The following is a 15,825-nucleotide window of genomic DNA, read 5'->3' on the forward strand; positions in this document are numbered from 1 at the left end:
ACTTCACAGTAACATCATTGCAGTGTTAATGTAAGCCTACTTGTGATTCTAAAAAATAAACGTTAAACTCGCCATTTATATTCATCTGTCAGATAAAACAAAAATGGACACCAGATTCCCCTGTGGAGAGTTTTATATTTATCTGTGAGTTCAATACATAGATTCTGGCACCATCGGCTGTAACTCAGTGAAGGAGCCACAGCTTTCTGACTCAGAGGTGGGGGTGCTAATAACTAAGGTGTGAAATCACTCAGGCATTCCAGTTAAAGAGGGGAAGGGGAGTGCGAAATATTAGATACAATAAACTTAGTGAGGGAGGAAGTACTGGAGGGACTGGCATCCCTGAAGGTTGACAAATAACCAGGGCCAGATGGATTGTATCCCAGGTTGTTAAGGAAGCCAGGGAGGAAATAACGGATGCTCTGAGGATCATTTCAATCTTTATTAGATACAGGTGAGGCACCAGAGGATTGGAGGCCTGCAAACATTGTATAACACACTGGGGTGGCACAGTGGTTAACACTGCTGCCTTACAGCGCCAGGGACCCGGGTTCAATTCCGGCCTCGGGTCACCGTCTGTGTGGAGTTCGCACATTCTCCCTGTGTCTGCGTGGGTTTCCTCTGGGTGCTCCGGTTTTCTCCTACAGTCCAAAGATGTGTGGGTTAGATTGATTGGCCATGCTAAACTGCTCCTTAGTGTCAGGGGGATTAGGACTGTAAATATGTGGTGTTACAGGGACAGGGCCTGGATGGAATTGTTGTTGGTGCGGGCTCGATGGACCAAATGGCCGCTTTCTGCACCAGATTCTATGATTCTACAACACCATTATTAAAAAATGGTGTGAGGAATAGGCCAGAAAATTAAAGGCCGCTCAGCCTGACTCCAGTGGTGGGCAAATTATTAGAATCAATTCTGAGAGACAGAATAAACTGTCACTTCAGCAGGGCTCTGTATTGGGACCTCTGCTGTTTGTGATTTATATAAATGATCTGGAAGAAGGTGTAACTGGGGTGATCAGTAAGTTTGCGGACGACACAAAATTGGCAGGACTTGCAGATAATGAGGAGCATTGTCAGAAGCTACAGAAGGATATAGATAGGCTGGAAATTTGGGCAAAGAAATGGCAGATGGAGTTCAATCCTGATTATTGCGAAGTGATGCATTTTGGTAGAAATAATGTAGGGAGGAGCTATATGATAAATGGCAGAACCATAAAGGGTGTAGATACGCAGAGGGACCTGGGTGTGCAAGTCCACAGATCCTTGAAAGTGACGTCACAGGTGGAGAAGGTGGTGAAGAAGGCATATGGCATGCTTGCCTTTATAGGGCGGGGCATAGAGTATAAAAGTTGGGGTCTGATGTTGCAGATGTATAGAACGTTGGTTCGGCCGCATCTGGAATACTGCGTCCAGTTCTGGTCGCCACACTACCAGAAGGACGTGGAGGCTTTGGAGAGAGTACAGAGGAGGTTTACCAGGATGTTAACTGGTATGGAGGGGCTTAGTTATGAGGAGAGATTGGGTAAACTGGGGTTGTTCTCCCTGGAAAGACGGAGGATGAGGGGAGACTTAATAGAGGTGTATAAAATTATGAAAGGCATAGATAGGGTGAACGGTGGGAAGCTTTTCCCCAGGTCGGTGGTGATGTTCACGAGGGGTCATAGGTTCAAGGTGAAGGGGGGGAGGTTTAACACAGATATCAGACGGACATATTTTACATAGAGGGTGGTGGGGGCCTGGAATGCGCTGCCAGGCAAGGTGGTGGGGGCGGACACACTGGGAACATTTAAGACTTATCTAGACAGCCATATGAACGGAGTGGGAATGGAGGGATACAAAAGAATGGTCTAGTTTGGACCAGGGAGCGGCGCGGGCTTGGAGGGCCGAAGGGCCTGTTCCTGTGCTGTATTGTTCTTTGTTGTTCTTTGATCAGGGATAGTCAGCATGTGTTTTTTTGAGGGGGGGAGGGGGAGATCGTGTCTTTCTGACTTAATAGAATCTTAATAGATGCGACAAGGAGGATTGATGAAGCTAGTGCAGTGGATATTGTCCACATGGATTTCAGCCAGACATTTGATAGGGTCCCACATGACGGACCGATCAGGACTGTGCAAACCCAAGAGATACAGGGGAAGGTGACAGATTGGATTCAAAATTGACTCAAGTGACAGGAAACAAAAGGTAATGATCGACAGATGTTGTCATGAATGGAAAACAGTTTCCAGTGGAGATCCTTTGGGATCAGTGTTGGGGCCCTCGCTGTTTGTTGTATATATTGATGATTTAGACTTAGAACTTATGGGAGGCATAATTGGGAAATTTGCAGCTGACACACAAATTAGCTGTGTAGTTAATAGTTAGGAGGATAGCTGTCGACTCCAAAATGTTATCAATGATTTGGTTGAGTGGGAAATGGCGTTTCAATCTGGGAAAGTGTGAGGTAATGCATTTTGGGAGGGCAAACAAAGCAAGGGAATACTCACTAAATGGGAAGATGTTGAGAGGGGGTTGAGGGAGTGAGAGATCTTGGAGTGCATGCCCACAAGTCCTTGAAGGTTGGACAGATACATGAGGTGGTCATGAAAGCATATGGAAAAGCTTTCCTTTATTGGGTGAGGCATTGAATACAAAAGCAGGAATGTAATGATGGAACTTTATAAAATGCTGTTAGTCCTCAGCTGAAATTTTGTGTACAGTCCAAAGATGTGCTGCTTAGGTACATTGGCCATGCTAAATTGCCCCTTAGTTTTCAAAGATATGTAGGTTAGGTGAGTTAGATGTGGTAAATGTGCAGAGTTACGAGGATAGGGCAGGGATTGGGCTTGGATAGGATGCTCTCTGAGAGTTGGTGCAGACTCAATGGAGCGAATGGCCTCATTCTGCACTGTTGGGATTCTATGGATCTGGTCACCACATTACAGGAAGGACAATTCAGAGGAGATTAATGAGAATGTTGCCAGGCCTTGAAAATTGCAGCTTGGATAGGCTGGGCTTGTCATTATTATTACAGTGCTGTTTGTGGAGATTGCTGTGTGCATATTGGCTGCTGCGTTTCCTACATTTCAACAGTGACTACCATTCAAAAGCCCTTCATTTTTCAAAATATTTTTTATTAGTGTCATAAGTAGGCTTACATTAACACTGCAATGAAGTTACTGTGAAAATCGTCTAGTCGTCACACTCCGGCGCCTGTTCGGGTACAATGAGGGAAAATTTAGCAATGCACCTAACCAGCACGTCTTTCGGACTGTGGGAGGAAACTGGAGCACCCAGAGGAAACCCAGGCATATGTGGGGAGAATGTGCAGACTCCGCACAGTGACCCAAGCCGGGAATTGAACCCGGCTCCCTGGCACTATGAAGCAGCAGAGCTAACCACTGTGCTGCTCCTTTTCATTGTCGAAAAGCATCGGAATATCTTGTGGTCATGAAAGTATAAATACTTAACCCACGATAATGGTTGCTCTTTATTTTCAGTTTTTGTTGATGTTTCTTGGGAACTCTCACATGTTGCAAATCACTCCCAATTAATTTTCACTTGAAAGCCACCCAATTATGTAATCCCAATTTCTCAAAATCCTATTTTTCCTCTGAGCCTACATATGGAAAAATAAGTAGGTGAACACAAGGATTGACTGTTCAAGTGAAGTTCGATGCAAGTGCAAGAATCAGCACCTCATTATTCAGCTTGGCATTTTGCAAGTATCCCGCCTTAATACTTCCTTGAACAGCTTCTACCCTTAAGAATATCCCCACGTTCTGTCCATGGGCGATGACATTGAATGCTAACATTTTTGGAGATGGGGAACAGTTTCATGTCAGGAGTGAGGATGCCCCTTGCCACCCTTTCCCATGCCATCTTGGACGACTGTGCCAGCAAGATGGTCAATCTAGATTTAATTTCTTCCACCATTCTCTCACTTTAACACCTCTCACACTCGGTGTCCTGTATACCTTCTATTTCTCTCATTATTCACCCATTTGTCTCCTACTGACATATCATTTCTACCCATTAACCATTTCTTGATCCTGGCTGTGGAAGACTAAAGACCATTATGCCTTTTCCTATTATCAGGGCGGCACGGTAGCACAGTGGTTAGCACTGCTGCTTCACAGCTCCAGGGTCCCGGGTTCGATTCCCGGCTCGGGTCACTGTCTGTGTGGAGTTTGCACATTCTCCTCGTGTCTGCGTGGGTTTCCTCCGGGTGCTCCGGTTTCCTCCCACAGTCCAAAGATGTGTGGGTTAGGTTGATTGACCAGGTTAAAAATTGTCCCTGAGATGTGTAGTTAGAGGGATTAGCGGGTAAATATGTGGGGGTAGGGCTTGGGTGGGATTGTGGTCGGTGCAGACTCGATGGGCCGAATGGCCTCCTTCCGCACTGTAGGGTTTCTATTATGTTTCCTGTGCTTTGTATGTGTATCCTATGTGTGTGGTATTTGTGTTATTTCCCCACCTCCGACACATTTTCCCCCCACTGCCCCATTATAAGACAGCATAGTGGTTAGTACTGCTGCCTCACAGTGCCAGGGACCCGGGTTCAATTCCGGCCTCCGGTCACTGTCTGTGTGGGATTTGCATGTTCTCCCATGTCTGCGTGGGTTTCCTCCGGGTGCTCCGGTTTCTTCCCACAGTCTGAAAGATGTGCTGGTTAGGTGGATTGGCTATGCTAAATTCTACCCGAACAGGCGCCAGAGTGTGGCGACTTGGGGATTTTCAGTGACCTTATTGCAGTGTTAATGTTAGCCTACTTGTGACAAATAAATAAACTTTAAACTTTATGTCAGGAGGTGATGGTGGATGCTGAATATGGTATGTCCATATTTGGACAGAGCAGCTTTAATTAATACAGCGTCTTCAATGGAAAAGCACAATTGGACAGTGATGCCAACGTGAAAGAGAGAGTTCTCATGATGGATGATCAAAAGCCTGGTCAGAGGCAGGAGAGAGAAAGGGACGACATTTGGGAGGGAATTCTGGAGTGTGAGGATTAGGCTACTGAGGACATTGCTGCCAATGGTGGAAGCAAAGGGAGGATTAATCTATTGGAGGTCAGAGTGGGAAGAACAGAGCATTCCTGGAGCCTTGTATGGCAGCAAGAGAAAGGATGGATAAGACCAAGAAGGGATTTAAAAAGATGGGGGCCAAGTCTTAGGCACTGAGGAATCAGGAGCCAGGGTTTATGTCCACAAGGACAAGAGTGATGGGTAAGTGGGACTTGATGTAGGTTATTCAAATAGTAATTTAATGACAGTAAATCATCTGATATAGTTATTTTCCTTAATGGCTTTGTAATGCTGGATTATCAGGTATATCTTTCACACCTGGTATTGTTAAGGTGGTGGTTAGGGATTCAAAAATTGAAGGGTTGAGTAAATAGTGATTGATTGCACTATGCAAATGAGAAGTTCTGAAATAAATTGTTTTGTTTTAAATAGAATTTCTTCCCTGCAGCCCGGGCCACTGGGAAAACACCAGTGATTAGCTATTCCGAAACAGAGATTGTTCCCTGCAACATTTTGCAAGTCAACATCCAACTTCTATCCCGTTTTTCAAAAAGCATATTTTTTCATAGGGGTGAAGTGTTGAATGGAACTCGTTTCTCCCCAGATATATCAACGTTTCGAAGAAGGAAAAGAAGCTTAACGCTGGAAAAGTATCAAAGTAGTTACGTTAGTAAACTGGCAATTTAGCGTCCCAGAGTAAGTCTCCAAAGGCATCACTGCAGCAGCTGGGGAATTTAAATTCAATTTATAGAATAGAATTCCTGCCCAAAACATCGCTTTTCACAGAGGCAGAAGTGACAGTTTTGCTTCACCTTAACTTATGGCCAGCCATTTCTGTTCTTTATATTGAATTTCAGCCTGTCTGATTAAATTGACATCAACAATCCCATGGTGCCATTTGAATGAATCCTAATGGATTCCTGGCCAACGTTCCTCTCTCGGCTTAGTGACGTGAAAAATGTCTGACAGGTCATTCAGGATCTTCCTATGTGCAAATTGACTGCTGCTGTCTTGACAAAAGTGACACAACTGTAAAAGTAATCCACTGATTGTAAAACACTTTAAAATAGCCTGATGACGTGATGTTACGTGAATTCAAGCTTTTTCTTTGTTTTGGCTCTCGATTGCTTTGCTTATTCTTGCAGGTCGTTCAGTTAGAAGAGATGCTTGAAGTGAGACACTCTGTCTTTGTCGTCGGCAATGCTGGAACTGGCAAAACCCAGGTCCTGAAATCCTTATACAAGACTTATCAGAACATGAAACGGCGACCAGTTTGGGCTGATCTTAATCCCAAGGCTGTCACTAATGATGAACTCTTTGGAATCATCAACCCAGCAACTAGAGACTGGAAGGATGGTATGTAATGATCCCATAAAGCAGATCACATAGCAAATTTTATCCAGCATTGCCACTAAGCAGAGGAAATTAGAATTAAGACATGTGTTGGTTTGATTTCTTGGATGAATAAGTAGCAAGTCTTTGGACTCCTTGACATTCTTGCATTCTGGGCAAGACTGTGTCTGACAGCTTAGTTGTGCCGTTTGTGAACTTAGTTGACCCAATTTGATTTGATTTATTATTGTCACATCTTTTGGTACACAGTGAAAAGTATTGTTTCTTGCGTGCTGCACAGACAAAGCATATTGTTCATTGAGCATAGAGGGGAGAAGGAAAGGAGAGGGTGCAGAATGTAGTGTTACAGTCATAGCTAGGGTGCAGAGAAAGATCAGCTTAGTATATAGTAGGTCCATTCAAAAGTCTGATGGCAGCAAGGAAGAAGCTGTTCTTGAGCTGGTTGGCACTCCGACTTCTGTATCTTTTTCCCAACGGAAACAGGTGGAAGAGAATATGTCCTGGAGTCAATGTCAGTGTCCAGTCCAAATAGCTGGATGCGTTTGTCTCCCAAGTTTACATGTGCAAACAGCTACTTAGGCAAGGTAGTCACAAAGCTGCTGTCATGGAATCAATCCATAATATCACTTATTACTCTTCCAATGCTCTCACTGAGGGGGGTGGAAATGAAGAAGAGTAAGATAGCTTTTCGTTCTTCTTTCAGCAATCATTCAATTCTGATGGTTCTAGATGTTACCTGAGATCATTGTACCTCCTCCTCCCTCCCCCAATTTCCCCCCTCCCCAGCCTGTATATCAAACAAGAATGGTTTCTTTTTGTGTCCACATCATAGGCCTCTTCTCATGTATCATGCGTGAGCTGGCGAACATAACCCATGATGGTCCCAAGTGGATCGTACTGGATGGTGACATTGATCCAATGTGGATTGAATCTCTTAACACTGTCATGGATGACAATAAGGTAAATGAACTGATCTGTCAATCTGAGCCATTAAGAGCAAGCTTTGTGGAGTGAACACTAGAAAAGGAACAGTTGACAATAGATGTGGCACTCTTTTTTTAAATAAAAAAGCTGCTGCTTATCGAATTTAAGCCATCCTGATTTCAGAACTTTCCTGTAGTTGATCTGCTAAATCATGAAAGGCTTGCCCCAGGATAGGCTTGCTGGGCGGAGATATTAGCAAAAGAGCATTGCTATGCTGAAGGAAATCTTAAACAATGAATATTTTCAACATTCCTAATCGGAACCAGCATTGCGGTGAGCTGTGCACAGGTTTGGGAATGCAGAGACACTGAAGTGTGACCCCTCAATGTTTGGCCCAATGCTTCCACTTCCCGAGCTGCCACTTTGCACATTGTAATCAATAAGGCATTTGTCACAAACCGTTTCAAAATGCACCTTTGAACGCTGGTGTTTTTCTGCAGATTTTGAGTATTAAAACAAACTCGCCTTCAATGGCAATTACCCTCAACAATCCTCTCCGTTAAGTTTAAAGTTTATTTATTAGAGTCACAAGTATGTTCACATTAACACTGCAATGAAGTTGCTGTGAAAATCCCGCAGTTGCCACACTCCGGTGCTTGTTTGGGTACACTGAGGGAGAATTTAGCATGGCCAATGCACTTAGCCAGCACATCTTTTGGACTGTGGAGGAAACCGGAGCACCCAGAAGAAACCCACACCGATATGGGGAGAATATGCAAACTGCTCACAGACAGACAGTCACCTGAGGACAGAATTGAACCCTGGTCCCGAGCGCCGTGAGCCAGCAGTGCTAACCACTGTGCCACCGCGCTGCCTGATTAGTTTAAAGTACCTCCTCCTTATTCAATTTTATCCTATCCATTTTCTCTATTACTGTCTTTACTGTGACATTGACAGTGAATACAGATGCAAAGTGCCTCAGCCATGCCCTTTCTTGTCGCAAGTTGCTCTTTCGGTCAATGATGAGTTCCACTCATCCTTCAAGTATCCTTTTATTTTTGATAAATTAGTTTGGGTTCCTTTTTACATTATCTGCTAATCTATTGTCGAACACACTTTGCCCCTTTTTATCTCTTTCCAAAAAAAAATGAGTCTTTATGTTGGAGTTTCTCAGCCAGTAGAAATTGAGGTTTGGGAAACAGAATACTATTTTTCATACTGACGTTGCTGTCTTTCTATTCTAGGTTTTGACTTTGGCGAGTAACGAGAGGATCCCCCTCAACCCCACCATGAGACTTCTGTTTGAAATCAGTCACTTACGAACAGCAACCCCAGCCACTGTCTCTCGAGCAGGTATGTATGGAACCAAAATTTATTTCTGATAAGAAATTCTATCTGGTGAGAACTAGGTTAACTTGTAGAGTTTATTCATTCTCTTCCCATAAACATGTTTGATCAGTCCAATTATTGGTGGGTGATTTTATTTTTTCTCCCTGTCTGAATGCAGATATAACTATAATCATAACTAGAAATTACTTGGTCTTTCTTGCAACATGATCACACTGATAGAGAGAAACTTCCATGGAACCATTGTTGATTGTCGGAAAAACCCATCTGGTTCACTAATGTCCTTTTAGGGAAGGAAATCTGCTGTCCTTACCTGATCTGGCCGACATGTGACTCCAGAGCCATAGCAATGTGGTTGACTCTCAACTGCTCTCTGAAATGGCCGAGTGAGACACTGAGTTCAAGGGCAACTAGGGATGGGCAATAAATGCTGGCCAGCCAGCGACACCCATGTCCCATGAATGAATAAAATACTTAGCTTCTCATGTTTCTTCATACATTACTTTTCCCCAGTTCCCCATAAATTGTATCTCTATAGCAACATTTTCTCAGAGTAATGGCGGGTGACATAGTGTAATATTAAAAGAGATCATTTTAAAACTATGGTTTTGCGCCAGATACAAATGAATAACATGCACTGTTTGAACTACTCTTAGACTCTACTTTCTCCACTGTAAATGTTATATTCTTCAAGGGTTCCTAGGGATGGAATCATATATTGTCAAATAAGGAATAACATACCTCAGATCCTTTCTTTAGGGATTTTGTACATTAATCCTGCTGACCTTGGCTGGAACCCTCCAGTGAGCAGTTGGATTGACAAGCGGGAGATCCAGTCGGAGAAAGCAAACTTGACCATCCTGTTTGAGAAATACTTGCCCTTGTGCCTGGATACCCTGAGGACAAGGTAAGGAAAATAAAGGGCAAGACGTTAGGCAGGGATTGGTCAGAATTCTGAATTGAATGGGAAATCAAGAAAGGGGTATGAGGAAAGCTGAAACTGGATGGCACAGTGGTTAGCACTGCTGCCTCACAACGCCAGGACCCGGGCTCAATTCCAGTCTTGGGTGACCGTTTGTGTGGAGTTTGAATATTTTCTCTCTGTCTGCGTGGATTTCATTTGGTACTCTGGTTTCCTTCTGAAAGTCGAACTAAACCACAGCTACTGGTTCTCCTTGATCAACTCTACTCGTTACATCTTCAAAGAATTCCAATAGATTCATCAAGGATGATTTCCCCTTTGGAAATCCATCTTGACTTTGTCTGATTATACCACTGCTTTCCAAATGCTGAGATATGAAATCCTTGATAATGGAATCTAATAACTTCCCCAGTACTGATGTTAGGCACAGTGGTTAGCACTGCTACCTTGCAGCACCAAGGACCTGGGTTCGATTCCCAGCTTGGATCACTGTCTGTGCGGAGACTGCACCTTCTCCCTGTGTTTGTGTGGGTTTCCTCCGGGTGCTCCAGTTTCCTCCCACAATCTGAAAAGCGTGCTGGTTAGGTGCATTGGCCATGCTAAATTCTCCCTCAGTGTACCCAAACAGGCGCCGGAGTGTGAAGACTAGGGGATTTTCACAGTAACTTCATTGCTATGTTAATGTAAGCCTACTTGTGACACTAATAAAACAAATTGTTCAGCAGGACTATCAGAAGTATATGTTACTTATTACTCTGCTGTTACAGCATTAACATTGTTTAATATGCTGAAGTGGAACAGAATGCACATCCTAGTTATTAATACTCCTGTGCTTGCTACAAAAGGGGACAGACAAGAGAGGGTCACTGTTGATGTACTACCTCAAGCACAAGCAACTGAATTGAATTTTTGAAGTGGTACAAGAGCCCTGAAAACCCTTCTGAAGAATGTTGTATATGGCATGTTCATGACCAGTTAATTCCAGGATCCAACAATACTGCAGCATTGAGAGAAACAGTTAATATTCTCTGGTGTAGTGCTGGACTGACCTCCATGTCCTTCAAGCTCATAGCTCTTGGAAACTTGCCCTTTCACAGAAAAGAGAAATCCTTTGTTTTTATTTAAGTTAGTCCCCAATGGCTTGGTTATCTCTTGCGGAGGAGAGGACTGTTCTTCTTCTTATTGAACTGATTTCCACAGGTTTAAGAAGATCATCCCAGTCCCGGAACAGAGTATGGTCCAAATGCTCTGCCACTTATTGGAGTGTTTGTTGACAAAGGAAAATACTCCCCCAGACTGCCCCAAAGAACTCTACGAACTCTATTTCATCTTTGCAGCTATCTGGGCCTTTGGCGGTGCAATGTTTCAGGACCAGGTGAGAGAGCATGTTTCTAAATCTGAAATTCAGAGATTTATTGTATTAATGAAATGTTTGCAACATGAGCATCATGGAAATAAAGCCAGAAGTAATGAAATGCTAGCTATTGCACTCTGTTCCGAAATAGCTCTGCTGATTTACAAGAGATCCTGTGATCCTCTATTTTGTATGCTTGGTTTTTCTCTAAGTCTCTTTCCCCTGGGCGGAGAAGATAAAGGGATAGCCTGTGATAAAAAGCCGAGAAATGAATAACTCCAGAAAGGATTTGCAGCCTTTTTACCAAATCTAATGGATCTGCGCCTCAGTGTGTGAGCTGCTTTTCTTTTGACTTTCGACTGGTAGTTAGGTCAAAAGCAAAAAAGGCAGCGGGTGCCATGTGGAACTTCAGTGAAAGAGTTCTTTGAAAACTTATGCATGGTGTGCTCAAAATCCATCCAGGAACTAGTATTAGGAAACAATGCAAACAACTTAGTTCTGTAAGCTCTTCTGTTATTCAGCACACATATCAGAAGTAGTTTCTGCAAAGGTCTATTCTAGCACTGTCTCCATTGTCTCTTCACTCCCTTATATCCAAGCACTAATCCAGATATAGGGACGTATGCACGAAGCAGCTTCTCCCCTTTGCCCACCTCCCATGCCAAAGATTGCCCAAAAGATGACAAGATGGGGTGGCACAGTAACAGAGTGGTTAGCACTGCTGCCTCACAGCGCCGGGGACCCGGGTTTGATTCCCGGTTTGGGTCACTGTCTGTGTGGAGTCTGCACATTCTCCCCGTGTCTGCTTGGGTTCCTCTGGGCACTCTAGTTTCCCCCCACAGTCCAAATATGTGCAGGTTAGGTGGATTGGCCGTGCTAAATTTTCCCTTAGTATCCCAAGATCTATAGGTTAGGGGAATTAGCAGGGTAAATATGTGGGGTTACAGGGATAGGGCCTGGGTAGGACACTCCGTCAGAGAGCTGGTGCAGACCTGATGGGTTAAATGGCCTCCTTCTGCATTGTAGCGATTCTATGATTCTGTTGAAAACATGCAGATGTTAGACTGGAGTCATGGTTAATAGAGATTATATGTAGGTGATTGAGGGGATGACATCATCTACATAGTCAACATCCAACAGTTTGAAGGTATGTGAATGGAGGTGGACAGGCGAATGGAGCAGCAGGTCTGAAGAAAGGAACATGTGAAGGGGGACTGGATCATAAATAATCTCCTGGCTCTTTTATCTTGCAAGTTGGTGTTGTGGCATCAGTAAACAGTGCAAAGTGATGATGAGAGGTTACACTCCTTTGCATCTTGAACGGTTCACTCTGGGCTGTTTTTACCGACGTGCAGAGTAACAGCAAATGTTGTCAGCTGAAGAAGCTACCCCAGGGCACATGTTCTGTCTGGAGCCTTCTGCATTAATCAGATTACTAACTCCTATTCCACATCCAGTAATTCTCCCTGACCAGAGTACGAGCAAAATCTTAGCATTTTGGTCCTTCATCATGTCTGGTATGACATATGTTGCCATATGTCGTGTGTGCGTGTGTGTATACATTATTTTGCTTTTTTAACAGTCATCTAAACATACAAACATATGAATTAGGAGCAGGAGTTGGTCATATAAACCCTTGAGCCTGTGAGTTTGATCCTATTAAATGTTTAAGCAAAGCAGGTTACATATATAACAAATAGACTGAATGTAACAATCCCAGAACCTTCTTAAAGCAATAATGGTGACATGGTGTGCATTTTGCCATCCAGAAAGTTGCTATCCATGTGTTCAATACACCAGATCACATTGTTGATCCCTCTCTTGTTGTCAGTGTTCAGCATATTGAGTCAATACCCCCTCCCCCCCCCAAAAAAACAGCTGTTGAGCCATAAAACGTAGTCCACTTTCCATTGGATAACCTCTGAGTGTAGCATGATCCTAGCACAGTGCCAGGGATCCAGGTTCCATTCCTGGCTTGGGTCACTGTCTTTGTGGAATCTGTACATTCTCCCCGTGTCTGTGTGGGTTTTCTCCGGGTGCTTCGGTTTCCTTCCACGGTCTGAAAGACATGTTGGTTAAGTGTATTGGCCGTGCTAAATTTTCCCTCAGTGCACCCGAACAGGCGCCGGAGTGTGGTGACTGGGAATTTTCACAGTAACTTCATTGCAGTGTTAATGTAAGCCTACTTGTGACAATCATAAGTAAACTTTACATGTTCATATCAAACCTTGTTGAATGCATACATTGAGACTTCTGCCATGCTATTTTCAATCAAATACCCGCCCACTCTAAAATGTTCTTTAGGAAGGTGATCCTCAGTAACATGTACAAACTTGCTCACTCCCTGATTCTTCGAAATATTTCTGTCATTAACTGTGTCCCATCTGACTGCCCAGACTGTAACCAACAGCAGAATCTCTGCTTCTCACCCAATGCATATATACAGCCAGTAACCCTCCTTCTCTCTTTCTCACTCTAGCTCCCTCTATCCCTGTCAGACAACTTTTGCCATCTTCTTGCACCATGGGTGATTGTCTTAAACTGTGGCAAGGAAGGGTCATGTGTTATAGCCAAGGAAAGTCTTTTGTTAACTCTCAAAGCTAGATAACAAACATCTTCTTGTAATCAGAACTGATCATTTTGTCCAGAGCATCAAAGCATATTCTTAAACTAACATGAGGAAAATGAAATAATACTAGGCTTATGGAATAACCAGAATACTTGCAGAAATAGGCTGCGACACTGTCACAAGTGGAAACGGAAGCATCGGTAACCTTTGTTACTCCAGCAAAATGTGTGCAGCATTACAAGTAGGGAATGTAGCTTCTATGGCGAAAATGATGATTCAATGAATACAGCTCACTCTAACATGTTTTGATAGCAGTCAGAGTAAAGCAGTGGGTACTAACAGGTGAGGTAAAGCAACATATTTGCAAAAAAATGAACACAACATGAAAACTATTTGGAAAATTGACCGTATCAAACCATTTCTCAGCAAGCGTCAAGGTCTGCAGTATTAGAAAATATCTACTTTTCTGTGTTGCGTTTAAGAACCAACTGTGTGTATTGTGACACTATCATCACTGTCATTCTCTTTGCAACTCGCACTGTACCTCCATTTAGGGAACTTGTATTTTCAAATGGTGACTTTTCCAAAGCCGCCATCTCCCTCTGCACCCCGACCATTCCTCTCTTCTGCTGTAGTCATTGACTTCTACGTTTCGCTAGGGCAATTTTAGATAGATTTTTGATGAGCAAAGTGATGAAAGTTATTGGGGTAATGGGAATGTAGAGTTGAGGTTACAATCAAATCAGCAGTGATCTTATTAATAATGGCAGGCAATGGCCTGGTGGTATTATCATGAGACTATTAATCCAGAAACTCAGCTCATGTTCTGGGGACCCGGGTTCAAATCTCACCATGGCAGATGGTGGAATTTGAATTCAATAAAAAAAATCTGGAATTAAGAGTCTCCTGATGATCATGAAACCATTGTCGATTATCAGAAAAATCCAGAAATGATCCCTGGCCCCAAAGGCAAATGCCCAAGAAAATTGACCTCTGACCTTATTTAAATATTCACAATATACCATTGCAGCAGCTCACTTAACAGAAGCATACAATTTTGGGCCACATGCCCTGCCAATAGTGTTCCAGCAGCTAAAAGGAAAGGCATCTCACTCACCTTTAGGGTGACACTCTCTGTCTATGGGCTCCATTCAAGCCCAGAAGGCCTGAAGCCTGCTGAGTCCCAGGCAACCCAAATTTCTGGAAAGGGTCTTCAAACATTTGTTGGGCCTATCGTTGGTGTAGGAAAAGGGGCTAACGACTATTTCAACAGGTGCCTTCATAACAGCCCGATTCACATTTGACTTTTTTAGGCATTCAGGGAGTACAGGATGTTGAATACCGAAAATATGCCCTTTTTTCACCCCTTTTAAAACAGATGCAATGGGGTCCAGTTTCTACCCCACTAATAAAAGCAAATTACAGCGGGAAGGGAAGTGGCAGTGATGTCTACCCTGAAGAAGTATTGCTCTTCTCTCCGACAGGATTTCCGTATGAGCTTTGGCAAAATGTTGTCTGGACTCAAAATGTCAGCTCTTTTCTCTCCTTATAGATGCTGCCAGACCAGCTGAGATTTTCCCAACATTTTCTCTTTTGGTTTCTACCCACGTAATGTTTCTTTTGCCGAATGCTGAGGGGATAACTGCAGTAGTATTGCTTAGTAATGAAGGGGGCACATATGAAGGGGGTGGCATAGTGGTTAGCACTGCTGCTTTACAGCGCCAGGAACACGAGTTCAATTCCGGCCTTGGGTGATTGTCTGTGTGGAGTTTGCATGTCCGGTTTCCTCCCATAGTCCGAAGATGTGCAAGTTGGGTGGATTGACCATGACAAGTTGCCCCTTAGTGTCAGGGGGACAAGCAGGGTAAATACGTGGGTTACGGGGATAAGGCTTGGGTGGGATTGTTGTCGGTGCAGGCTCAATGGGCCCAATGCCTCCTCCTGTATTGTTGGGATTCTATGAAACAAAGAGATTACTATCTACCTAACTGTGGATCGATACCAGATGCTTAAGAGCAAACTTAACTTTCTGAGGATTTATAAATGAAATGATCACCACTAAACCTTCATACAAACCAATGTCAAGTGATGGAAATACACAGAGTGTGACAAAAGGCAGAAAATACTTAAATAAATAAAGCTTTGCCTCTGAGATGAGGAAAAGGTCAGAGATCTGAAGTACACAAGCAATATTAGAAACATATATCCTTAGCACCTGTAATGGAAAGTGACCAAAATATATTTGGTATAAATCCTTCATTAGGACTTGGAGACCGAAGCAAAGATTTTGTTTGGTTTTTACTTCAGATTGTTAGTCTTGGTAGTTGTTAATGATCATAAATTGAATGTTGAT

General features: G+C 43.3%; 1 protein-coding gene across 1 annotated transcript in view; it reads left to right on the forward strand.

Annotated features, from left to right (window-relative positions):
- dnah9 (dynein, axonemal, heavy chain 9) overlaps positions 1–15,825 on the forward strand; it is a 591,107-nt gene that overhangs the window by 168,311 nt on the left and 406,971 nt on the right. Inside the window, exons 32-36 of the mRNA XM_078225415.1 lie at positions 6,149–6,359; positions 7,189–7,316; positions 8,525–8,633; positions 9,387–9,534; positions 10,750–10,924. Coding sequence (XP_078081541.1) covers positions 6,149–6,359; positions 7,189–7,316; positions 8,525–8,633; positions 9,387–9,534; positions 10,750–10,924 — 771 coding nt within the window. The remainder of the gene's footprint in view (positions 1–6,148; positions 6,360–7,188; positions 7,317–8,524; positions 8,634–9,386; positions 9,535–10,749; positions 10,925–15,825) is intronic.

The sequence above is a fragment of the Mustelus asterias genome, chromosome 12, assembly GCF_964213995.1.
Source record: "Mustelus asterias chromosome 12, sMusAst1.hap1.1, whole genome shotgun sequence".
NCBI lineage: Eukaryota > Metazoa > Chordata > Chondrichthyes > Carcharhiniformes > Triakidae > Mustelus > Mustelus asterias.